Source organism: Danio aesculapii, chromosome 3 (assembly GCF_903798145.1).
Source record: "Danio aesculapii chromosome 3, fDanAes4.1, whole genome shotgun sequence".
NCBI lineage: Eukaryota > Metazoa > Chordata > Actinopteri > Cypriniformes > Danionidae > Danio > Danio aesculapii.
Genome location: NC_079437.1, coordinates 17,154,247 through 17,182,164, shown reverse-complemented (window position 1 = coordinate 17,182,164; position 27,918 = coordinate 17,154,247). Strand labels below are relative to the sequence as shown.

The window sequence follows — 27,918 nt, the reverse complement described above, 5'->3', positions numbered from 1 at the left end:
GCCATCTCTCCGGTGGCTTTTAAAAATGGCAACTTTTCAAAACTTTGGCATCACTATAAAATGAAATATATCAGAAGATACTAAAACCCATTAAACTGACTCTATTTGAAACGGTAAAACCCTTTTTATTTAGCGACTCTCGAGACTAATAACTGAAGTGTAGACAACTTATTGCTTGTGATCTGCTCACAATAGAACACACCCAACATACAGAGAATGAATAGGATCAAATGTACTAATGTACCTACTAGTTTTCATTAGTTTCCTCACCATTTGCTCACTCTAGTGGTTCCAATCCTTTATTGAGTTTTGTTTACTTGAACACAAATGAAGATACTCTGAAAAATATTAAAAATTAGGCATCCATAGTAGGAAAACAAATACTATAAAAGTCAACGGTTACTGGTTTTGCTTTTGTGTTCAACCGAAGAAAGAAACTCAACCAGATTTGTGACAATGAAAGAGTAAACAATGACAGAGTTTACATTTTTTAGATGAACTATCACTTTAAAAACAAAAGGAAATGCAGTGCTATACTGATAACAAACATCCAAATGCTGTCCACACACTGAATATGATGAATATTAATGAATATGCACTGCACTCATTCCTCTAAACAACTAAATAAACACTATACAAATAACAGAAGATCACAGTTAAGAAAGCACCAATTATACCGATAAACAGATTTTGTTTGCACAAGCTTTATAAGGCACCAGAATATCAACAGATGAACAAATGATTAAAATGACTCTGATATGATAGTTTGATCATAAAGCAGGGTTAGGCATGTCATAAATGAAGACTAAATAAAAACCATAACAAAACAATGTCGTCCCATAACACAACAATTCTTCCACATATAACCCCTTTAAAGGGAAAGTTCAACCAACAAATTTTTTATTTAGTCACTGAAGTGAATCCTTTATGAGTTTCTATGTTTAGTTTGAAACACTTAAGAAGATATTTTGAAGAAAGCTCAAAACCTGTAACCATTGACTTCTATAGTATTTTTTTCCCTACTATGGCAGGTCAATGGTCACCGGTTTCAAGCTTTCTTCAAAATATCCTCTTTTTGTCAAATAAGTTTTATTTGGTCATTGAATAGACTTACAATAATCACAAGCTCCAGGATTGATTTTCTGATATGCTTAAACACCTCAACCCCAGCCTGTAAGTATACAATACAGCGATAATCAAAACAACTTTTTAGTTACAATACATTGCTTTGAGGAAACTAATTCCCCATGAAGGGACAGAAGAATGGGCCCCAAATCTTGAGAAATTGTCTAGTGTTGCCTTTTAAAAGATATCTAGTTCGTTCCAGTACAATATTTTCACAACATTTACCATATTTCCAATACAATAATAATAGCTTTTTGGCTGTTATCAAACAATATGTAAGAAATTTCTGTTGTGCACTGCTCAATGAATTTGTATAATCAGAATGTCCTAATACAATAAGCACTGGCTCAGGATCTATGTGTAGATCAAGAACATCTGAAAGCACTTTAAAACCTCATCCCAGAATCCCTGTATTTTATGACAGAATTCAAAACTATGAGCTAAATCGGCTTCTTCTGATTTGCACTTATCACAAATATGAGATATATTGGGGAAAATCATGTGTAATTCCTTTTTGCAGAAGTGTAGTGTTTGTAGGACTTTGGATGAGGCATAATCTAGTGTTGATTGATTGTTTAGCAATATCCTCTAAGCTAAATCTCTTCCGAACAACATATCTTCTTTTGGATTCAAGAGAAAAATGAAACTCATACAGGTTTGTGACAAGTGAGAATGTTCATTTTTGAGTGAACTGCCCCATTAAATATAAAAATACTGAGATTTCACCATAATAAACAGTAAAAGAAGCTACAGGCACAAAGCTACCTTACACATTTTTTATTATATGTTGCAAACCCCACGACCAACAGAACAGTTTTATTGCAATCTTTTGGAAATGCCTATAAATCTAAACCGAATATTTGTATAATTGTAAAAAGTTCTTCTGTAATAGCATTGAAGCACTAACAATCCTTAGCATCTTTATGTAAAGTTCTAATGTAACATTTCTACAGTAAGTGATCGCACATTTTGCAATTATACAGAATTGCACAATATTTGTTCTCCTTGGACTACACAATTAAAAAAACTGTTTATGAATGATTGCATTTCATCCCTTTACAGCAAAGTCTTTAGCAAAGGCAAGTCATAATTCTGAGTCAACTCCAAAAATGATTAAATAAACGCATCAATGCAACGTAGTGAATCTCTTTCTTCAAGCAGTTCAAATATAAAGTAATTTGAAACCCATTTTTCTGTGTTCGTCACTTCCAGTAAAGTCTTAAGTTAATAAGCAAGGTCCCTGAGAGGGGAAACACCTCTTATTGTGCAGAAACAAGAGGTCTGAATGCCATGTTTGGAATGTCTTTTATATCGATTTGTTTCACCTATTTTTTGAGGGGTCCACCTTTGACTGTCCGTTGAGTTTGATGATCCGCTCTACATCAACCACCATGTTGTGAAGCGTTTCGATGTGTTCATTCACATTCTCTTCCAACCACTCCTCTAATGTGTCCGGGTAAAAGATCGCCTCCATGCTTTCCCGAAAAGTCAGCAAAAAGGAATCCCATTCATCCATCATTCTGACATAGAAAAGTTGAAATATTAGCTTACTCTACCTGTGTTTATGCACTTCATTTCATGAACACGTCATCAAGATCACAGTCTTTTAAAGGGATCGTTCACCCCAAAATTAAAATTGTCATTTTCTCACCCCACTTATTTCTTTCTTCAATTCAAAAGAAGACATTTTGAAAAATGTTGGAAAACCAGTTACCATTAACATCCATAGTATATATATATATATATATTAAAAAAACAAAAACTATGGATGTCAGTGGTTACCGGTTTCCAACATTTTTCAAAATATCTTCCTTTGTGATTAGTATAAAACACTCATAAGCATTTGAAACCACTTGAGCAGAGAAAATGGTGAGTAGGTTTTTAATTTTTGGGTTAACTACCCCTTTATCTCCTACTTCTGCTTCTGCTTGCAGACATACAGGGTTCCCACAACATTTTGATGACTTTGCATAAAATCTGTCAGGCCAGCTCATTAAATGAATAATTCGCCCATACATGTAAATTCTGTCCTCATTTACTACACCAAAACTTGTTCCAAAATGAATTGGTTTCTCAAAAAAAAAAAGATATTTTGAAGAATGTTGGAAAATACAATTTTTTTGGAATTTTTTTTCAAGGGTAACCACTGTTCTCCAAAGTAGGAAAAAGACTGAATGGAAGTCAATGGGTACTATTACTTTCAACTATCTAATTAAAAACATTCTTCAAAATATCTTCTTGTGATTCAAGAGAAGAAACAAATTCTGTCGTGTTTGAAACAAATTGAGGATGGTAAATGAGGACTTATTTTTTTATTTTATTATTATACTTTTTTCCCTCCACTTCAAGCCGATTGTTGACAGAAATTTTTTTGAATGATTCAGTTTAATAATAAACAAAAGATAAATGGAAAACAAGCCAGATAAATAGAAATAGAATAAAACATAAATTCATTATCCACAATGACTGGAAATACAGCATAAAATCAAAATCAATATGTTATTATATAAACACACATATATATATTAACTATTTAAAGAAAATCTTACTTTTTCAGATCGTCTTTGAAAAATCCAAGATTTCGAGGGTTGGCAAAGTTGTGTTTGCGATGGTAAAAGCTGAATGATCCTTTGACGTGACTGCAAAAGAACAAAAAATCCAAGTTACAGAGAATAAGTATCAGTCTGTGCTCAGTGTAAACATCGTTTATCTTGTATTCATTTTGTAATTCACTCACTAGTTTTGCTTGATGTTTATAATTGAACTCTGAAGGTTGGTGTTGATCTTCTTCACCATTTCATAAATATCTGATCCAGGAAAGGATGCACCCTTACTGAAGAACATTCAAGAGAGCATCAGTTACAATCGTTGCAATTAATTCAACAATTTTATTTGATCACACACTGTTCAAAAGTTTGAAGTGGGTACATTTAAATAAATTAGCTGCTTATGCTCAGCAAAGTAAGAAAAAATATTATATTGTAACTATTATAATAAAAAAAAATTTTTTTGAATGCATTTTATTTTATATTTATTCATGTAGTGGAAATGCCATTACTCCAGATTTCATAAATCATTCTTATTAGTGCTGAAAAGCAGTTCATTGTATTTATATTATTTTAGAGGAAACAATACCTTTTTTCTAAGTTATTTTATGTATTATAACACATGATTCGAAGGCATCTTTTCTTACATCATAAACAACTTTACTGCCATGTTTTTATCAATTTAATGCATCCTTCCTGAATAAAAGCTTTTATTTATTATATGTATTTCTAAACAAATAAAATCCTACTGACCCTTAACATCTGAATGGTAAATATGGGTCAAAAATTAGGCGTCCAGTTTTGGGGTCCACAAAATAAATTTACAAAAATGATTACAATTCTTTACAGGAAGCATCTTAAATGCAGGTAAAATATCTGCTTGAATGGTCCAAAAACATTTGTGAAAATAAAATGTCTAAATATGGGTGAATAAAAACATATTTAATCTGAACTGTACTTATTTAAATATATGGAATAAATCATCATATTAAATAAAAAATATATACAATATTATTAGCCCCCCTGTTTATTTTTTTCCCCAATTTCTGTTTAACGTAGAGAAGATTTTTTCAACACATTTCTAAGCTTAATAGTTTTAATAACTCATTTCTAATAACTGATTTATTTTATCTTTGTTATGATGACAGTAAATAATATTTGACTAGATATTTTTCAAGACACTTCTATACAGCTTAATGTGACATTTAAAGGCTTAATTAGGTTAATTAGGTTTACTAGGCAGGTTAGGGTAATTAGGCAAGTTATTGTATAATGATGGTTTTTCTGTTGATTATCGAAAAAAAATCTGCTTAAAGGGGCTGATAATTTTGACCTTAAAATGGTTTATAAAAAACTAAAAACTGCTTTTATTCTAGCCGAAATAAAACAATTAAAACTTTCTCCAGACAAAAAAATATTATCAGACATACTGTGAAAATTTCCTTGCTCTGTTAAAGGGAAATATTTAAAAAAAGAAAAGAAAATCAAAGGGGGGCAAATAATTCTGACTTCAACTGTACATAATCGATGTACTTTTATTGAGATGCTATCATTGATACTGACAATTTAACATCAAAGCCACTGAAAATATTAACTGTTTCATACCAGTCATTTTTGTCGAGCTGAACTTCACAGCCAAGCATGCGCTTTACCTCACTCTGGGCCTTATCATTAAATGCACCTAAGGCAAAAACACATGACAGCATATTGCAGAACTGATCTTAACTCATTTATACAGCAGCAATAATACTATATTACAGTCATTAAATGGATAGTTCACCAAAAAAGAAGCATTGTTGATCATTTACTCACCCATCACTTGTTCAATACCATTTAGTTTTTTTTTTTTTTTTGTTAAACACAAAAGAAGATATTTTAAAAAATGTTGGAAACCTGTAACCATTGACTTCCATAGTCATTGTGTTTCCTATGCTGTATGTTAATGGTTACAGGTTTCCAACATTCTTCAATATCTGCTTTTTTTTGTGAAGGGAGAGTTTACTTTTAGGTGAACTATCCATTTAAATGTGTTGATTAAGACAAGGCTTCTACCGATATCAAATTTTCTTGTTGTGATTAATTGCTGAAACTTTTGGTTTTATCACGATATTGACTTTAACTGCAAAAAAGGCTTACTTTAACAGGTATAAAAAACAAAAAAAATACTTGGTGTATTACTTTATTGTATATACATGTTTATAGTAAATAAATGTTTTGAATAAATTAAATTGGATTATAAAATACAATAGCTAACACTTCACAATAAAGCCTTATTAAGTAAACATTAGATGATGAATTAAAATCAACAGTGAGAAATAGTCATATTACAGTTATATAAAAATGCTGCTGAATTGTATTAGTTATTATCTCCACTTAATAAAATTATTAGGCGGGTGCTCTGGTTCCTCCGGGTGCTCCGGTTTCCCCCACAGTCCAAAGACATGTGGCATAGGTGAACTGGGTAAACAAAATCGGCCTTAGTGCATAAGTGCGTCTGTAAATGCGAAAGTGTATGGGTGTTTTCCAGTACTAGGTTGCGGCTGAAAGGGCATCCGCTGCATAAAACATATGCTGGATTAGTTAATGGTTCATTCCGCTGTGATGACACTCGATAAATAAGGGACTAAGCCAAAAGAAAATGAAGGAATGAACCTAAGATTAATAAATAATGTTGTAGTTGTCATAACATTGACTTTAGTTAAATTAACTGATATTAATGGAGACTTACTGTACAGATTTAACTAATAAACTATTAATAATAAATTAATAATAAACTATTAATGTTGTTGGCCAGATTAATGTAAAAATGTTCCATTTTTACAAATGACCTATTAAGTCTTTAAGCATTTGGTGCTGTGATGAACAAACAACTGAAATACAACAATCTGAATGTACTTAAAACACACTCTAAAAGTGTTCAATGCATTATGAGGTGCCCACGAAATGTTCATTATCACGATATATTGAATTAGGGCTGCACGATATTGGAAAAATCTAGCATTGTGATATTTGTTCATTTTGCAAAAATGTATTGTTTATATTGCGATATGAATACAATTTCACCAGATAACTCTAGCTATCTCAATTTGGAAAGAAGTTTTAGTGTTAGATTAATTGGGATGATTCTGCAGTGGGAGTGCATCTCCATAAAATCTAATAAACAATTTGTAAACTTTTTGGGGTCCCCTGACACATTTTCACTGTGGTCTGTGCTATTTGCAGTGCATTTCTGTATTTGCATGTGTTGTGAGTATTTTCATGTATAACGATCTATAAATATAATCAAGAAAAAGATACAATAGAAATAAAGTGTTTTATCATTTTCCGAGTCTAACAGTATTCAAGTACAGTAACTAAATGATACAAATAAAAACAATTCAATAAAATCAATCATTGTTAAAATCACAAATAGTACAATTTCTTAGGTCTGAATGCTTTTAAGGTCATTGAAAAACATGAAAAACACATGCAACTGATGAATTATAATACAAACTCAACGATGTGTCTATTGGAAAGGATCACATTGTGATATCGATGCTGGAACAATATATTGTGCAGCCCTATATTGAATTACTGAATATCGGCATACATCTAGTTCAGACACTCACCATATTTCAGTGTCTGCAGACAGACAGTGAGAGAAGGAATGGCCACCGGGAGAAGCTCGCACAGCACTGTGTGATGCTCATACCTTGAACACATTATTTTGTATTACTCATTTATGCCTGAAATATCAAAATATAGTGCATCTGGAAAGTATTCATAGCTCTTCACTTTTTCCTCATTTTTATTTTACAGCCTTATTTCAAAATGGATTAAACTCATTTATTTCCTCAAAATTCTGCACACAATACCCCATAATGACAATGTGAAAAAAATGTTTTTTTAAATTGTTGTAAATTTATTAAAAATAAACAAGCTGAAAAATCACATGTACATCAGTATGAAGTATCTAAAGTGAGCTCAGGTACATTCTGTTTCCACTGATCATTCTTGAGATGTTTCAGCAGCTTAATTGGAGTTCACCTGTGGTAAAGTCGGTTGATTGGACATGATTTAAAAAGGCATACACCTGTCTATATAAAGTCCCAGGGTTGACAGTGCATGTCAAAACACAAACCAAGCATGAAGACAAAGGAATTGTCTGTAGACCTCTGAGACAGAATTATCTTGAGGCACAAGGCTGGAGAAGGTTACAGAAAAATTTCTGCTGCTCTGAAAGTTCCAATGAGCACAGTGGCCTCCATCATCCGTAAGTGGAAGATGTTTGGAACCACCAGGACTCTTCCTAGATCGGGGGAAAAGGGCCTTAGTCAAGGAGGTGATCAATAACCCAATGGTCACTCTGTCTGAGCTCCAGTGTTCTTCTGTGGAGAGAGGAGAACCTTATAGAAGGACAACCATCTGTGCAGCAATCCACCAATCAGGCCTGTAAGGTAGAGTGGGCAGACGAAAGCCACTCCCTGCCTGAAATTTGCCAAAAGGCCATCAGACCATAAGAAAAAAAAATTCTCTGGTCTGATGAGACTAAAATTGAACTCTTTGGAGTGAATGCCAGGCGTTGCGTTTGGAGAGAACCAGGCACCGCTCATCACCAGGCTAATACCATCCCTACAGTGAAGCATGGTGGTGGCAGCATCATGCTGTGGGGATGTTTTTCAGCAGCAGGAACTGGAAGACTAGTCAGGATTGAGGGAAAGATGAATGCAGCAATGTACAGAGACATCCTGAATGAAAACCTGCTTCAGAGTGCTCTTGACCTCAGACTGGGGCAGCGGTTCATCTTCCAGCAGGACAATGACCCAAAGCACACCGCCAAAATATCAATGGAGTGGCTTCACAACAACTCGGTGAATGTCCTTGATTGGCCCAGCCAAAGCCCATAACTAAATCATATTGAACATCTCTGGAGAGATCTGAAAATAGCTGTACACCGTCGCTTCCCATCCAACCTGATAGAGCTTGAGTGGTACTGCAAAGAGGAATGGGCAAAAATTCCCAAAGACAGGTGTGCCAAGCTTGTGGCATCATATTCAAAAAGACTTGAGGCTGTAATTGCTGCCAAAGGCGCATCAACAAAGTATTGAGCAAAGGTTGTGAACACTGATGTACATGTGATTTTTCAGGTTCTTTATTTTTAATAAATTTGCAACAATTTAAAAAAACATTTTTTTCACAGTGTCATTATGGGGTACAGTGTGTAGAATGTTGAGGAAATAAATTTTGGAATAAATCTGTATCAAAAAAATGTGGAAAATGTGAAGTGCTATGAATACTTTCTGGATGCACTGTAATTGTTGTATGGATTTGTATGTTTACAATTTGCTAAAACAGCGTACTCACCTCTGCCAGCCAGTCAGTGCAATGCCTTGAAATTTCACAGACTTGTACTGTGGCATGGATGCAATGACTTCCTGCCACTGGAGATGGTTTTTTAAATGGTGATCAATTGGAGTCCAGATCTGGTCGATTCCAGAGGCTCCTTTAAATGCACTAGCAAACCACACGCCACGAAATCCAGCCTGCTCATACTTGGAGATATACTTACCTACAAAATAAAAAGGCAATAAGAAAGATGGTTGGTCTTAACCAAACCTAAACTATTTAAAAGTAGTCACAGATAGGCCTGTCACAATAATCTATATATGGACTTATCACATAACACATAGACATGACCTCAATCAATTTTGGTGTATATATATATATATATATATATATATATATATATATATATATATATATATATATATATATATATATATATATATGTATTATATCCCATATATACATAAAAAACAATCTTAGCTGAACATCTCGATCTCTATTGGAGGTGTCAGTGTCAGTATGGTTAAAAAACACTATAGTATTTACGATAAATTACTCTAGTATTTTTTCATGTGGGTGTCTGACAACTGAAAATAGATCTGGTAGCAGACATCGCCGCCTCTGTTACTCTTTTACCTTGCACTTTTTTGTTAACATTTATTCTTATTTTATTTAGGATATGCGTGTTCACATTCTGACTCCAATGCCTCATTATTAAATTGTTAAAATGACTAAAATTAAATATGCTTAAGAATAAAATATTATGTGTTCTTTGAAAGAGTGTACTTGAATTGTGATATTATATTTTTTGTTATATTTTTATGTTTTAAAATGACAATAATATCGCAAAATATTTTGGTGCAATATATCGTACAACAAAATATAGATATCGTGACAGGCCTAGCCACAGAGCTTATGAAGTTTGTATTTATATGATTAAAATACAGGAAAAAAGTGTTGTTGTTTTTTTCTTTGTCAAATATTAATCAAAATTTTACATCTCCGTTCAAAATAAGGAAGATATTTCAAGCTAATACTTGGGTGAGATATTTCATATTGACTAGTCAGGTGTAAGACACAGAACCGGGCCTTACCAATGTCTTTCACGTTCAAGTTTGCATAGTAGTTCCATATCATGGGTGAAGCAAGATCTTGCAAACCTGATTCTGAAAAGTGAAAACTCAAGTCAGGATCAAAAATGTGCTTTTCTGTCTTGGTAAGCATTTTTTTAAGTGATATTAAAAACTGTGTTCTCGGTTTGTCTCTCAACAGAAAAACAGTGTTAACAACCTAGCCAAATTTTAATCATTATAAAATGCCAAGTGTCTAAAATAGGCAGCACTCGAGGCAGCACTCAGCCTACTCTCAAATCCTACTGATGCTAACGCTAGTAACGTTAGCTTAATTAGCTTTTTACAGCCATACATGTTTGGTCTTCCAGATTCAATTCAGAGGACAATGATTGGTTACCCAAGAATCAACCATTTGGTCTGCAGCAGAATGGTAATTTTTTTTGGCAAAGCGAGGTTTCATGAAATAGTCGAAGCAAATGTGTCGAAGCTTCGAAACGTTTCGAAACCCGTTTCTACAGTGACGCCTAGTGGTCATTAAATGTATTGTTCTGGAGCAGCTTCAGCAAAGAAAAAGTTAAGCAAATTGAGGTATTAAACCCCACGTTGTAGAGTTGAGGTTTCAAGTGATTTAGCGAGCAGTGAAAGTTCCCCTACTGAAAAAAAACTGCTTAAACCAGCCTAGGCCTGGTCTTAGCTGGTCAGGCTGGAAAATGACCAGCTAAAACCAGCTTGACCAGCCAAAACCAGCTATGTCCAGCTTAAACCAGGCTGGTCTTAGTTGGATTTAGCTGGTCATTTTCCAGCCTGACCAGCTAAGACCAGGCTGGAAATGGCTGGAAACCAGCCTGGAAATGGCCAAAACCCCTCTAAAACCAGGCTGGTCAACCAGCTAAAACCAGCCAACCAGCCTAGGCTGGTTTAAACTGGATTTTTCAGCAGGGCTCAGACTACTAGCATGCTGAAATAATGGGTTCGAATCCAGGGTGATGCAGTTAAAAGATGTTCGTTTTTAAATGCTCTGTTCTTGTAATGTGTTTTGATTTAACATTGGTCTGACATCCCAATAAACACTTTGTAAATAAATATGTCTTGTTTTGGTCATAAAAAAATTTACATTAATAAAATACATCAAGTCACAATTTCAGAATATTTGTACAAGTCGGGATTCGAACTTCACACGAGCGGTCTACTAGGCTACAGAAGATTTTTTTCCGACCCCGTCACTCAAACTCAGATTCGCCAGGTCTTGAAATGCTTCTGAATTGACAGATGCTTTGAATTTTGAAGTTTCGGATCATGCTTTGGTGCAGTGTTTTGAAACACTTGTACTTAGGGATCTCGACACTGTGTCGAAACGTCAGTTTCACGTCGGCCATCCCTAGTTAGCAATATGCAAGTAGCATAGCCTTAATAAACTACTGTTTATATCACACTTGTTGGCTTCACTGCTTCATCGAGCCTCCATTTTAACCTAAACACAGAATTAGTGAAAAACTCCACAATTCAGTACTACATATAATTCAGAGTTTTTGTAATGTGTTCCAGCAATACATTTATAATATTTTTAGGAACAATTCTCTGAATTCTCTTTACCTGGACTTTAAGATTAAAGGGTGCACTCATTATCTATTCTTCATCATGCCACTTATAATTTCTTCTACTTTCATCATTTATATTTACAGTTAGCACACAATGTGCACAATATACAGACCTTTTATAGTGTCGGGGCTAAATTTCCTGAACATGTCATCCCACAATATCAGCTTGATTCTTTGATTCTGTTTGTTCATAAATTTCGCCACTGCAGTCACATGATTGAGGTAGAGCTTGCCCATGTCTCCATTATTGGATTCTAACCATCGCTTCGAATCTTCACTTTCGCCCAAGCCACGCACCTAAAATGATTAAAACAGACTGCTGTTATATTTATATATTTATAAAATGATGATCTGCAAAGAATAAAAATTTACAGACCTCGTCGGCACCAATGTGGAACCACCGTGCTTCTGGATGCTTCTTCATGACCTGCGTTAGCATGTTTTGAACAAGTTCCATGCTTCCTTGGGCCAGAGAGTTTAGGCTATTGGGAAACGTTTCCACTTCTCTCAATTTGAAATACTTTTCATGTTTTAAGACGAACTGAAATGTGAACAGAAGGCCTGTTAAGCAGAGCTGCAATGCATCCACAGCATTTGAATGATTTTGCCTCCACACATTCATCATGAATGGTTGAACTAGTCATTATGTAAAGGATCTACTTGTAAAACAAAATGTAAACGCCCCTTTAACACTGCACTGAAGTATGTAGTATGCACATATTTGAGATTTTTTGTTGATAAAATCTCTACTTGCCTCCATGTGTCCAAACACCTGCACCAAAGGTATCAGTTCAAGATTGTGTCGTTTAGCCAGAGACTTAATTTCCTCTATATCTTCCGGACTTTTTCGTGAACAATAAAAGACAAACAAGTGGTAAATATACTGCATTCATAAAAAATAAATAAATGCATAGAAACTGTCAGCTTACGATCTCTAAATATATTAAAGCAGCAGTTTATCCATCAATTGAAAGGTTTAGAGGTACAGAGGAAGGTTCAATAAATAATTAATTAAATTTACAAATGTATCAGCAATTTTTTTTAATAGTTTTTGAAGTTTGGTATACAGTGCTCCTCAGCATATATAAGTACTACCATCATAAATCTCTCTTTTAAATTCATATTTTTAATAGGAAGCTATACAATATTATATAAGTGCATATACATAAGATTAGTCAGTACTGAAGCCAAATCTAGAGCTAATCTAACAAAATAACTTATGATAACGATCCAAAAATAGTACACCCAAATTTATATGTTATAGAAAAATATTAAATAAATAAATAAAAAAGAGGAAAAAACAAGAGAAGCAAAAAATTAAAACAATTTGTTCAAATTTTATAGGTTGTCACTTTTTTCAATATTTTGCTTGAATTTAATTGTATTATCTTTCTATTTCTAAAGATGTTCGATGACTAAAATATTATTTTAATAAATAAATCTGTTTAATAAATCTGTTTTGTTTAAATGCACCAATACATTGCCTATACTCACTGAGAAATTAATAATAAAAATATTCGTTTTCAAAATGGGGCGTACTCAATTATGCTGAGCACTGTTTATGGCCACTTGACATGGTCAACCAAATGCTGTTTAAATAATTTTTTTAGCAATAAAGTTGAAATAAAATTATATAAATAATATTAAAAAACAAACAAACAGAAGTTTAAGGACTTCACAAAACTGCCTGCTTCTCCTGTTTTCAAAATAAGAGTCTATGTAGTAAGTTTAATACAAGGTTAAATAAGCTTTAAAAACGGGGAAAATATTGTCATTGTTGAAATCTCACTAGGAAATGTTGTGACCTATCAAACGCTGCCTGGGCGTTCATATTAATGATCTTTTGTGTATCATAAGAGTCTGTGTTTTGTTCCGATCGGCCTCTTTTTCACCATGATTTACACTCACAACATTTACATGAGAATGAGGAAACAATGAAGTTTGAGGTTCACGGTGCATCTTTGCATGTACTGAACCCTTAGTATTCAGCATAGATAGTTACATTAGACATCGCATACGGACCCTGAGCATGCATCAATACCGCCGCCACATTTGTACAGTGCTTCCATGCAGGACAAAGTTCATTTAATCGCACTAGTCAAAACTAAAGCCAATCGGAAGATGCTGGACTTTTGCGATGCGTACTGGTGTAGTAACGAGCAAACAAAGCATAAAGATATAACAGCTCAACAAGTAACGTTATTGACGATAATACAGTTACTTACTGCACTGACCATAAGGCAAAGTAGCACCAACCTGCACTAAATACTAGGCTTATGCTAGTTTTGTTGAATAAAATCAGCAAAAAATGTAAATGAAATATGACAACAAGACACATCGGTGCCGGAAACTTGTATTATTGTCGGCTAAGTGAAGTAACGGCTAGTATTTGAAGTACCTTATAAGGGTGCCTGATAACAGTAAAATCATACTTATTTATTTAACAGGGAGGGAGAATAATACATTTCCATGCACACAAACACACACTCTTTGTCGGCAATGCCTGTGCAGTCACTTATCACTTAATTAAAAAAAATAGATGTATGTGTATATGTGTATCTTTGGCTCCGGATGGCCAGTCTTCCACTGCACCTTGGTCACACAATCATTTCAAAGGAGCGCTACCCTGTACTAAAATGGCAGCTCTGTTAACTCATTCCTTCCAATACACAAAAACAGCGTAGGCAACATCTAAATGTAAATATCTATGATTATTCAGCTATGCCTAGCTATATCCAGATTTTCATTCTATAGCACCTTTAAGCTAATTTTATATGAAATGCCATCTGAAATTTTCACCTCCTAAAATGACCATTTTTGTCAGCCTCCTGTGTAAAAAGAAGAAAAGGAAATTCAAAGGGGGGATAATAATTCTGACTTCAACTGTATATATAGTTGAAGTCAGAATTATTAGCCCCCTTTTGTTTTTGTTTTTTTAATATTTCCCAAATGATGTTTAACAGAGCAAGGAAATTTTCACAGTTTGTCTGATAATATTTTTTCTTCTGGAGAAAGTCTTATTTGTTTTATTTCGGCTAGAATAAAAGCAGTTTTTAATTTTTCATGAACCAGTTTAAAGTCAAAATTATTAGCCCCTTTAAGCAAATTTTTTTTGACTGTCTACATAACAAACCACTGTTATACAATAACTTGCCTAATTATCCAAATCTGCCTAGTTAACCTAATTAACCCAGTTAAGCCTTTAAATGTCACTTTAAGCGGTATAAAAGTGTCTTGAAAAAATATTATTTACTGTCATCATGGCAAAAATAAAATTTATTAGAGATTTATCAGTTATTAGAGATGAGTTATTAAAACTATTATGTTTAGAAATATGTAAAAAAAAAAATAATAATAATAATATATATATATATATATATATACATACACCCATGCCTAATATTCGATGGCCAGAATGTGATACATTTTTTTTATAAATTGTTAAAATATTGGTGTCTGTAATGCAGCAAGTTCAGAGACTATTGTGTGCACCATGATTTTATATAAAATTCACTTTAAAGTGAGATATGACTAAAAAGTGGTCATAAACGAATATTTTCTCAATTCAAATGACTAGCGGCTTGGACCCAGAAACAGAATTTCTTACGTCATTACTTAACAGGTGGATAACATCATAAAGACATGGACATTAGAATTACATGAAAGTGAATAGCAATTGCCAAAATGTAAGGTTTTTGAGTGACCTGCATCAAATGAAGCCGAGTTGAGTTAACCACACACTCAGAATCATTTACCCACCTGTATGCAAAGCTTGATTTGAGTATTTCAAGGTCCCCCTCATATGGAAACATGTCCTCATATTCCAGCAATATCCCATTAACACCCAAAGACGAGAGTAGAGGGAATATCTAGAAAACAACATTATTAACACATTTGTTTTGGTTGTGCTTTTATTACAGAATATTTATTATTATATTTTGAAGTGCAATCTGATACAACCTGCATACACTGATTCTCACCTGTTCGAGGTATTTAACTTTGGGTGGGGCACCTTTCAGATCTAAATGCACAATCTTTAGTGGATCTATGTTTTCAGGAACTTCTGGCTTTAATTGCTCTTGGTTTTTCTGACTTTTCTCACTTTCCTCTTGCTCAACCTTTGGCTGTTGTTCTGTTTTCACAGTCTCCTCGTTATTTTCAACCACTTTTATCAGTGGGATTCGTTGGCTAGCCCAGAATTTACCACCTTGTATGATCTGGTGGGTCTTTTCACTTTTAGACTTCCCACTTCCTCTATAAATAGAACGCAAATAAATCACAATACAAGCTTCTTCGGGACATTGAAGCATGGATGCACAAAGAGACCCTTGTGAAATGCGATGCTCACCTGGGGGTGAAGAACAGTTTCACCATGGCCACAATCACCAAGGAGCCGATGATTAACCTAATAAGCTTTTGACTGCTCATGCTGCAAGCAACGATAGTACATCTTGTTTATAATGCAAGTTTTTAATGCCCAAAGCACACGAAGAGTTACAGAAACAGATATGTAATTGGAAGTTTTTTAGAGAAACATTGAGGTTAAGTTGGTTTTATATTCAGACTTTCTCCTTAATATAATTTCAGAAAAGTATTCTTTGTATATCCTTAATGGGGAAATCATATTAGCAGACAATGACTATCAAAGTACAACATTGTTTACAGTCAATTAAATAGAGTTAATGTGTTGTTTTGAAGTCACACTTACTGTGCATTTGATTTCAGACAGAACATATAAAGTAACATGGTAAACAATTTAAGACACAAGTTGTCACTGTTCAAAAATAAATGAATGTGTGAAGATAAAACCAACTAATGGAGGCAGGCGTTAAAGGGACAGTTCATGCAAAAATGAACTAATTTACTCATTAATACTCTCCTTTAGTTTGTTCCAAGCCTTTATGGGTTTTCTGTTTAACACAAATTATGTTATTTTAAACAATGTAAAAAAACAGCAACCACTGACTTTAGGCTAATTCAATTCGTAAATTAGAAAAATAAAATGATTCAAACAAGCACAAATTCAATTCATAAATTCAGAAACACGATTCAAAAATACACAAATTTAATTCGTAAATTCAAATAATGATCCAAAAATACACAAATTTAATTCGTAAATTCAAATAATGATCCAAAAATACACAAATTCAATTCGTAAATTCAAAAAACGATTCAAAAATGAACAAATTCAATTTGTAAATTTAAAAAATGATTCAAAAATACACAAATTGAATTTGTAAATTCAAAACACCAAGTTTTTTCGAACAATCTTCCGAATCCATATCCTATTTGCTCACAAAAACGAAAAAAAAAAAAAGAATAATAATTTGGCTCGATTTTCGTTTTTTTAATTTAGGGTAAGAAAATGGATAAGCAACTTCAAAATTCATTATACACATGTAGGCAGTGCTGAAACGCCCTTTTTCCTCTGATTGGTCAACCAAATCTAAGCTTGTGGCGTAGCCCTCAAAATAAGAGCCCTCTGTGGACCAGCACCCAGGCTTTCAATTATTATTATTATTATTATTATTATTATTTAATTATATATATAAACTAATTTACATAATCTGTCATTTAATCAGTTATCAGGCTTACGTTCATTGTGTATGCATAAATGAAATAAAAACGTAAATTAGCAGTATTATAAGACATTTGTCATTAAAATAAGGTCATAGTTCGCTGCCAAACGTCTTGCTGCTGTGCACCTGATGCTGAGCAAAGACATTTGCGAGCAGCACCTGGTTTGCATGATTATTTCCGAGGTACTGTAGGCCTAAATAACAACAATAATAATAATAATAATAATAATAATAATAATAATAATAATATTATACGCCTATAGTTCGCTACCAAACATCTTGCTGCTGTGCACCTGATGCCGAACAAAGACATTTGCGAGCAGCAACTGGTTTGCATGATTGTTTCCGAGGTACTGTAGGCCTAAATAACAATAATAAATAATAATAATAATAATAACAATAATAATAATAATAATAATAATAATAATAGTAGTAGGCTGATGATGATCATGATTATAATAATAATAACAATAATAATAATAGTAGTAGGCTGATGATGATCATGATAATAATAATAATAACAATAATAATAATAGTAGTGTTAGGGAAGCAGACGGACAAGTTAGGTGAGTATATAATGAAGGATGTTTATTACAGCAGAGGAGCATACGAGGATAACAGAGGGGATGTGATTGTAGTATTGTTGAGATGGTATTCCTTCTTCGGATCAGGATGGATGACAGACACTGAGGGAGACCGAATGCACACACCAGAGGGCTTGTGGGGAAGACAGACTGAAGACACTCAATACGGACAGGACACCGGGAACACTGGACAGACTGGAACAAAACAGAGATCAGGTAAGTTCAGGATATGAAATCAATGTGCTAGTGACTACCAGGAGGTACTCTCTAGGAGTCCGCTTCGTTGGAACGAGACCGGACACTGACTGAAGTGAGGTGTGTGCTTATATAGTGAATGGAAGTGATTGGGTGCAGCTGTGCGTGGTTAAAACTCAGGTGACGGTGATCGTTGCGTGATGCTGGTGGAAGAGCCTGGCCAATCCGTGACATTACCCCCCTCCCCAGGGCCCGCTCCTGAGGGCCTAGACCGCCGACGCCGTGGTGGTCTACCTCGTCCACGAGGTGCTGGGAACTCGGGGTGATTGGAGTGGAACTCCTCCATGAGTGCGGGATCTAATATATCGGATCTGGGGACCCAAGACCTCTCTTCTGGACCATATCCTTCCCAGTCTACGAGGTATTCCAGCTGACCACCACGACGTCGGGACCGTAGAATGTCCGTGACCTTGTATATGGACCCTTCTTCTGAAATCAGTGGGAGCGGGGGTTCCTCTTCATGGCCAGGCTCTGTGGAGGGAATCAGAGGGTCGTGAAAGGGTTTGAGGAGTGACACGTGGAATGTGGGGTGAATTCTGTATTGTGGTGGTAGCTGTAACTTATAGGTGACTGGGTTGACCTGTTCCAGGATGGTGAAGGGACCAACAAATCTGGGACTAAGTTTTCGGGAGGGCAGTCGCAAGCGGATGTCTCTGGTGGAGAGCCAAACTTTCTGCCCTGGAGCATAGGCAGGTCCAGGAATCCTCTTCTTGTCTGACACCTCCTTGGCTCGGCGAACTGCCCTCTGGAGATGGTGATGAGCATCGTCCCAGACCCTCTCGCTCTCCCGGAACCAGTAATCCACTGCGGGGACGTCAGAAGGTTCGCCATCCCAGGGAAAGAGTGGAGGTTGGAAGCCCAGAATACACTGGAATGGCGTAAGTCCGGTGGTAGGTTGCCGCAGGGAATTCTGGGCGTATTCCGCCCAGCCCAGAAACTGGCTCCAGGAGTTCTGATGACCGTGACAGAAGGTCCTGAGGAACCGCCCCACTTCTTGAATTTTCCTCTCAGTCTGGCCGTTGGTCTGTGGGTGATAGCCAGACGAGAGGCTGACGGTCACACCTAGGAGTCTAAAAAAGGCTTTCCATAGTCTGGAGATGAATTGGGGTCCTCGGTCCGAGACTATGTCTTCAGGTAGCCCAAAACATCGAAAGACATGGTTAAATAGGTTCTCAGCGGTTTCTAGGGCTGTGGGTAGACCCTTCAGAGGAATCAGACGACAGAATTTGGAAAATCGATCTACAATGACTAATATGCAAGTATTACCTTCAGACGATGGGAGGTCTGTCATGAAGTCAACTCCTAGGTGTGACCAGGGGCGGTTTGGGATGGGCAAGGGATGGAGTTTTCCTGCAGGTAGATGACGAGGACTTTTTGACATGGCACATTCTCTACAGCCTTGGATGTATCTCCTCACATCCCTCGCCATGTTCGGCCACCAGAAGCGTTGGGATAGCAGCGAGAGGGTGTTGTTGGCCCCGGGATGCCCTGTGCCCAGAGAGGTATGACTGGAGTGAATGAGATCTACCCGTTGATTTTCAGGGATGAAGCGTCGATTGGGGGGACAGCCCGGCGGAGTTCTGGACTCTGGGGTGGCGACAACTGTTGGAGCAGACCAGGTGATGGGACAGACAGTGATCTGATCTGGGAGGATGTTGGCCGGGGTCTCACTTGTTTCCTGTTGGTCATGGATTCTGGAGAGTGCATCCGCCCGGATGTTTTTGGATCCTGGTCGATATGAGATGGAGAATTGAAATCTGGAGAAGAATAAGGACCACCGGGCTTGACGAGGACAGAGTCTTTTCGCCTCTTTCAGGTATTGTAAGTTTTTATGGTCAGTAATCACCTGGAATGGATGTTTAGCTCCCTCCAACCAGTGTCGCCACTCCTCCAGGGCAAGCTTGATGGCTAGAAGTTCACGGTTCCCGATGTCATAGTTCTTTTCCGCCGGGCTGAGCTTACGGGAGAAGTAGGCGCATGGATGGAGTAGTGAGGGATTCCCATGGAGCTGGGACAAGATGGCTCCCACTCCGGTGGTCGATGCATCCACTTCGACCACGAAAGGTAAGTCGGGATTGGGGTGAGTCAGGAGTGGAGCCTGCGTGAAGGACTTCTTGAGGCTTTGGAAGGCTGCGGCCGCTTCGGGTGGCCAGGATAGCGTTTTGGGTTGATTCTTTAGGAGGTTGGTGAGCGGAGCGGTGATAAGACTGTAGTTGTGGATAAAACGTCGATAGAAATTGGCAAACCCTAGGAATCGTTGGAGTTCTTTAATGGTTTTCGGTTCAGGCCAGGAGATGACGGAAGTGACCTTCCCCTCGTCCATGCGAACCCCTTGTCGATCAATGATGTATCCGAGGAACTGAACAGATGGTAAATGAAATGAACACTTCTCAGCCTTGAGATACAATTTGTGTTTCCTTAAGGTTTGTAGGACCTCCGCAACGTGGTGGCGATGTTCGGCCTCACTCCGGGAGTAAATCAGGATATCATCAATGTAGACGATGACGGAGATATGGAGGAACTCCCGGAGGACTTCGTGGATGAAGTTCTGGAATACGGAGGGGGCGTTGACCAGACCATAGGGCATGACCAGGTATTCGTAGTGCCCAGTAGGGGTCACAAACGCCGTCTTCCATTCGTCCCCCTCGCGTATTCGTACCAGGTTGTATGCGCTGCGGAGGTCCAACTTAGTGAATATTCGGGCAGATCGGAGTTGTTCTAGGGCCGCAGGGACGAGAGGAAGTGGATACCTGAACTTGATGGTGCCTTGGTTCAGAACTCGGTAATCTATACATGGCCGCAGCCCTCCATCCTTCTTGGCCACGAAGAAGAAGCTTGAGGCAGCGGGTGACGTGGACTGGCGAATATACCCCTGACTCAGAGCCTCCTGAATGTACTCCTCCATGGCCTTAGTTTCTGGAAGGGACAACGGGTAGATCCTACCTCTGGGCATAGGAGCATCAGGAAGCAGGTCAATGGCGCAGTCCCATGGCCGATGTGGAGGTAGCTGGGAAGCTCTCTTGGGGCAAAATACGTCCTCGTATGAGGAGTAGATCTTCGGGATCTGAATGGATTGTTTCTCAACTGGACTTTCGACGGACGTGACGTAGACATTTATGGGTCTCTGGATCTGCAAGGGTAGGTCAGGAAAACAGCTGGAGACGCATTCTTTACCCCATCTTTTGATTTCTCCAGTGCCCCAAGAGAGGATGGGATCATGCTTCACCAGCCACGGGCGCCCTAGGATGATGTCCATTGATGCTCCCTCCAGAACCAGAAATTGAATTTCTTCTTTATGAAGTAACCCTACTCTGAGGGTTACGGGTTCACATTTACGATGGATACGTGCCTGGGAATGGATATCGGTGGTTATAGGTTGAATCTGGTAGACGTGCGTCGAGGCTTCGGTGTGGAGCTGGAGGCGGCGACAGAGGGCGTGCGAGATGAAATTTCCGGCTGACCCGGAGTCGATGAGGGCCGTGACTGAAATAGAGACAGAATGGGCAGTTAACTGAACATTGGTGGTGAGAGGGTGCATTTTCTCAACTGGAGAACTGAATACACTCACCAATGAACGTACTGGACGAATGGGACAGTCCAGCCTGACATGTCCTTCGGCACCACAGTACATACACAGACCCCGGGTCAGCCTCCTCTGTCGCTCAGTAATCGTAAGTCTACCAGATTCGATGATCATAGGTTCTGATTCTGGAGGGACGACTGGCTCTGGCGGACGAAGGAGTGCTTGTGAGATGGATGGGAGATCATGCTGGTAGACCTTCAGACGATCAGAACATCGAAGAGACTGTTGGATGAATTTTTCCAACCCCATGGTATCGTCGAGAGCTGCCAGCTGTAACCTCAGGTTGGGCTCCAAGCCGAGCCGGTAGGTGGTTAGGAGAGATCGCTCATTCCATCCACTAGCAGCAGCCAGAGTACGAAATCGGAGCGCATAGTCCTGGGTGGACATGGCTCCCTGCTTAAGATGATATAATTGCTCTCCGGCTGCTACTTCTCCATCTGCACGACCAAAGACATCCTTGAAATATGTGGTAAAGCTTTGAATGGAATTGGTTACCGGCCCAGCTTGCTGCCAGATGGTCTCAGCCCACCGGAGAGCCGACCCAGAGAGAAGGGAGATGATGAATGCAATTTTGGACCGATCTGTGGGGTATAATTCTGGTTGCATTGTGAATATCAGGGAACATTGTAATAGAAAGCCATTGCACTCCTCCGCCCCGCCAGAGTAGGGCGCTGGTCGAGCCATGGGACTGGATGAGTGGGTGGACGGTGAAGAAGTGCTCGGTGCTGGTGGTGCTTCGGGAAGTGGAGTAGCTGGCATTAACACTCTCTTCAGGGAGTCCACCAACTCCTGAATGGGATCGGGAGTGCTCATGCTGTAAACTGTTAGGTCCGGTCTTCTGTTAGGGAAGCAGACGGACAAGTTAGGTGAGTATATAATGAAGGATGTTTATTACAGCAGAGGAGCATACGAGGATAACAGAGGGGATGTGATTGTAGTATTGTTGAGATGGTATTCCTTCTTCGGATCAGGATGGATGACAGACACTGAGGGAGACCGAATGCACACACCAGAGGGCTTGTGGGGAAGACAGACTGAAGACACTCAATACGGACAGGACACCGGGAACACTGGACAGACTGGAACAAAACAGAGATCAGGTAAGTTCAGGATATGAAATCAATGTGCTAGTGACTACCAGGAGGTACTCTCTAGGAGTCCGCTTCGTTGGAACGAGACCGGACACTGACTGAAGTGAGGTGTGTGCTTATATAGTGAATGGAAGTGATTGGGTGCAGCTGTGCGTGGTTAAAACTCAGGTGACGGTGATCGTTGCGTGATGCTGGTGGAAGAGCCTGGCCAATCCGTGACAAGTAGTAGGCTGATGATGATCATGATAATAATAATAATAATAACAATAATAATAATAATAATAATAATAATAATAATAATAATAGTAGTAGGCTGATGATGATCATGATAATAATAATAATAACAATAATAATAATAGTAGTAGGCTGATGATGATCATGATAATAATAATAATAACAATAATAATAATAGTAGTAGGCTGATGATGATCATGATAATAATAATAATAATAACAATAATAATAATAATAATAATAATAATAATAATAGTAGTAGGCTGATGATGATCATGATAATAATAATAATAACAATAATAACAATAATAATAATAGTAGTAGGCTGATGATGATCATGATAATAACAATAATAATAATAATAATAATAGTAGTAGGCTGATGATGATCATGATAATAATAATAATAACAATAATAATAATAATAATAATAATAATAGTAGTAGGCTGATGATGATCATGATAATAATAATAATAACAATAATAATAATAGTAGTAGGCTGATGATAATCATGATAATAATAATAATAATAATAATAATAATAATAATAATAGTAGTAGGCTGATGATGATCATGATAATAATAATAATAACAATAATAATAATAATAATAATAATAATAGTAGTAGGCTGATGATGATCATGATAATAATAATAATAACAATAATAATAATAGTAGTAGGCTGATGATAATCATGATAATAATAATAATAATAATAATAATAATAATAATAATAATAATAATAATAATAATAATAGTAGTAGTAGGGTGATGATGATCATGATAATAATAATAATAACAATAATAATAATAATAATAGTAGTAGGCTGATGATGATCATGATAATAATAATAATAACAATAATAATAATAGTAGTAGGCTGATGATGATCATGATAATAATAATAATAACAATAATAATAATAGTAGTAGTAGGCTGATGATGATCATGATAATAATAATAATAACAATAATAATAATAGTAGTAGGCTGATGATGATCATGATAATAATAATAATAACAATAATAATAATAGTAGTAGGGTGATGATGATCATGATAATAATAATAATAACAATAATAATAATAGTAGTAGGCTGATGATGATCATGATAATAATAATAATAACAATAATAATAATAGTAGTAGGCTGATGATGATCATGATAATAATAATAATAACAATAATAATAATAGTAGTAGTAGGCTGATGATGATCATGATAATAATAATAATAACAATAATAATAATAGTAGTAGTAGGCTGATGATGATCATGATAATAATAATAATAACAATAATAATAATAGTAGTAGTAGGCTGATGATGATCATGATAATAATAATAATAACAATAATAATAATAATAATAGTAGTAGTAGGCTGATGATGATCATGATAATAATAATAATAACAATAATAATAATAGTAGTAGGCTGATGATGATCATGATAATAATAATAATTACAATAATAACAATAATAATAATAGTAGTAGGCTGATGATGATCATGATAATAATAATAATAACAATAATAATAATAGTAGTAGTAGGCTGATGATGATCATGATAATAATAATAATAACAATAATAATAATAGTAGTAGGCTGATGATGATCATGATAATAATAATAATAACAATAATAATAATAATAATAGTAGTAGTAGGCTGATGATGATCATGATAATAATAATAATAACAACAATAATAATAGTAGTAGGCTGATGATGATCATGATAATAATAATAATTACAATAATAACAATAATAATAATAGTAGTAGGCTGATGATGATCATGATAATAATAAAATAACAATAATAATAATAATAATAATAATAATAGTAGTAGTAGGCTGATGATGATCATGATAATAATAATAATAACAATAATAATAATAATAATAATAATAGTAGTAGTAGGCTGATGATGATCATGATAATAATAATAATAATAACAATAATAATAATAATAATAATAGTAGTAGGCTGATGATGATCATGATAATAATAATAATAACAATAATAATAATAATAATAATAACAATAATAGTAGTAGGCTGATGATGATCATGATAATAATAATAATAACAATAATAATAATCATAATAATAATAATAGTAGGCTGATAATAATAATAATAATAATAATAATAGTAGGCTGATAATAATAATAATAAAAACAATAATAATAATAATAATAGTAGTAGGCTGATAATGATGATGATAATAATAATAATAATAATAATGTTCCCTTAGTGTTTTTCTTATTGTTTATTTTTTTAAATAGTTGTTTTACAAAACCAGAATAAAAACACATTGGGCCCAGTTGCTGTAACAAAGGGTACCATTTTTTATTATTTTATTTTATTTTATTATTTATTATATGATTTTGATTAGAATATCCATATATCTATATCTGCCCGCTGTCTGAACGTTGCGCTAATAGTGAACTTCACATTTGCTCTTTGTGAGCATGTTAAAGGGCTACAGCGGGCCCATATTGCACATGTAAATATTGCAATATTGCTACTATTTGCTAATATCGCTGTCAACTGTTTAAATTTTATTTGATGCCTTTACTATTGTGTAAAATTATAAAAAAGGGAAGTGCGTTCGTAAAATGTGACGCGCACACAAATCAGCGCACTATATATATATAACTAAATAATAATAATAATGGAAAGCTTGGGTACTGGTCCACAGAGGGCTTTTATGTTGAGGGCTATGTCACAAGCTTAGATTTGGTTGACCAATCAGCGGAAAATGGCCGTTTCAGCACCGCCTACATGTGTATAATAAATTTTGAAGTCGTTTATCCATTTTCCTACGCTAAATTTAAAAAAAGTTTTTTCTTCATTTTCATTTTTTGTTTGAAAACGTATAAGGATTGGATGGAAGATACCCTGATTTATTGACTTTAGGCAAATTCAATTCGTAAATTCCAAACAGGATTCAAAAATACACAAATTCAATGTGTAAATTCAAAAAACGATTCAAACGTACAAATGAATGTACAAAACACGATTCAAACATAAACAAATTCAATTCGGAAATTCAAAAACTAGTTCAAAAATACACAAATTCAATTCAAAACACGATTCATAAATACACAAATCCAATTAGTAAATTCAAATAACGATTCAAACATTAACAAATTCAATTCGTAAATTTAAAAAAAAATTCACAAATACACAAATTCAATTTGTAAATTCAAAACACGATTCAAAAATATACAAATTCAATTCTGAAATTCCCAACACAATTTTATTTTGAAGACTGTTAAAAAAAAGCAACCATTGACTTTAGGGCTGCACAATATTGAAAACAATTTACATTGCGACATTTTGTTTTTCTGCAATAAATATTGCGATATGAATTAAATTTCACCCGATGGTTTAATAGCGCTATTTTGGAAAGAAAACTTGAATTTAGACAAAATCATGGTGATTTCGTAAGGGTGTAAATCATGGTTGAAAAATAATAAACAAATTGCAAGCAAAAAATAAATGCAATAGAGCAATGAAAAAAGTAAAACAATAACTTATCGTTTTTTTCTGAGAGTCAAACAGTATTCAGGTACAAAAATCACATTATAAAAAATGTAATGTAAAATGTACCAAAAAAAAAAACACTGCACAGACTTCATTGTCTTAATAATTCAATAGAAAATTACAAATTTTGTAAATGTATATGTCTGAATGTTTTTTACTCTTTTGAAATACCTTTAAAACACATGCTAAGGATAACGTTTCACTCTGTTTTGGTCGTTATTTGCACAAATGTCATGTATTCTGAATTGTGGTGCTGATCAACTATAATAATCCAAACTCAACATTGCATATTCTGCGATGTGACTATTGTGGACACACACACATTGCAATATCGATGCTGAAATGATATATTGTGCAACCCGAATTGACTGTAGTAACAGCGACTATATTGAAGTCAGTGGTTACAGGTTTACTCATTTTTCAAAATATCTTCGTTTGTGTAGAACAGATGAAAGAAACTCATAAAGGTTTGTGACAAGTGAAGGGAAAGTAAATGATTATATAATTATCAGTTTTGGGTGATCTGTCAGGCTAGCAACAGTATTTTGCAATGAAAATTGCACCACAATGACAAGCCATAAAACATAAAAACAATGTAGAATATTACCCTTGTAGATCAAAACTGTACATAAAGATCAAGTTATTTGCTTATAATACTTTTTTAAAATAATACAACACTTGACAAATTCAAATGAGTGTGTAAAAAATGCATCAATAATGTAAGTAGATCAACAATATAAAGTGCATTTAATGTGTTTTCAGCATCAAAGCTTAATTGTTTGTTGCACAAATAAAACATATAAATGACTGTTCTAGAAAATATCGAACAAGTGTACTTACTCTGTTAAAAAACTCGATCCCTTTGGTAGACGAGTTCATAAAGCATATAGTCATGCAGACATGTATTTACTTCCGTGCGGTGTTAATGGACCATCAAGCGTGTTTTTGAGTTACCGCGACAAGCTTAACCTGTTTAACGTGTCGGTTTTACAACAGCTCTTTTGCACAATTAATATATGGTGGTAAACATGTTCTGCACTTGTCCATTGCATACACCTTAAACCGCGAACGATGACAGTGAAAAAGTGTGCGCGTCACATCGACGCTTTACGGCAGCTTTTAAAGCGAAAGCAAACACTGCGCGGCCGTAACATGTGTTATATATGCGCATATAAACAATGCAACTCAAGCATATGACAAATGTGACCCTGAACGACAAAATCAACCTGATGTGTGTGTATATATATATATATATATATATATATATATATATATATATATATATATATATATATATATATATATATATATATATTAGCCAAAAAAACACTGTATGGGTCAAAATGATATTTGATATATAAAACAACATATAGCAAATAA

The 27,918-nt window shown here is 35.4% G+C and overlaps 1 protein-coding gene across 1 annotated transcript; it reads right to left on the bottom strand.

The window, feature by feature from the left end:
- Positions 1-236: 236 nt before the first annotated feature.
- zgc:113333 (beta-N-acetylhexosaminidase) lies at positions 237-27,602 on the bottom strand. The gene is made up of 14 exons (XM_056453279.1): positions 27,379-27,602; positions 16,016-16,096; positions 15,648-15,921; positions 15,427-15,536; positions 12,422-12,509; positions 12,044-12,208; positions 11,781-11,964; positions 10,091-10,162; positions 9,015-9,219; positions 7,280-7,362; positions 5,277-5,352; positions 3,863-3,958; positions 3,675-3,764; positions 237-2,645 (listed from the first exon to the last, which is right to left on the bottom strand). The coding sequence occupies exons 2-14, from the start codon at positions 16,093-16,095 to the stop codon at positions 2,447-2,449; spliced, it is 1,722 nt and encodes a 573-aa protein (XP_056309254.1). The 5' UTR covers position 16,096; positions 27,379-27,602; the 3' UTR covers positions 237-2,446.
- Positions 27,603-27,918: the final 316 nt, after the last annotated feature.

What these genes read in the sequence shown, in the direction of transcription:
- zgc:113333 (XM_056453279.1), bottom strand. Translation starts at nt 16,095, where the DNA reads ATGAGCAGTCAAAAGCTTATTAGGTTAATCATCGGCTCCTTGGTGATT. An exon ending in AGGTGTTTGGACACATGGAG is followed by an intron (nt 12,209 to 12,421) that starts GCAAGTAGAGAT and finishes TTCACATTTCAG; the next exon opens with TTCGTCTTAAAACATGAAAA. An exon ending in TCCACATTGGTGCCGACGAG is followed by an intron (nt 11,965 to 12,043) that starts GTCTGTAAATTT and finishes TAATCATTTTAG; the next exon opens with GTGCGTGGCTTGGGCGAAAG.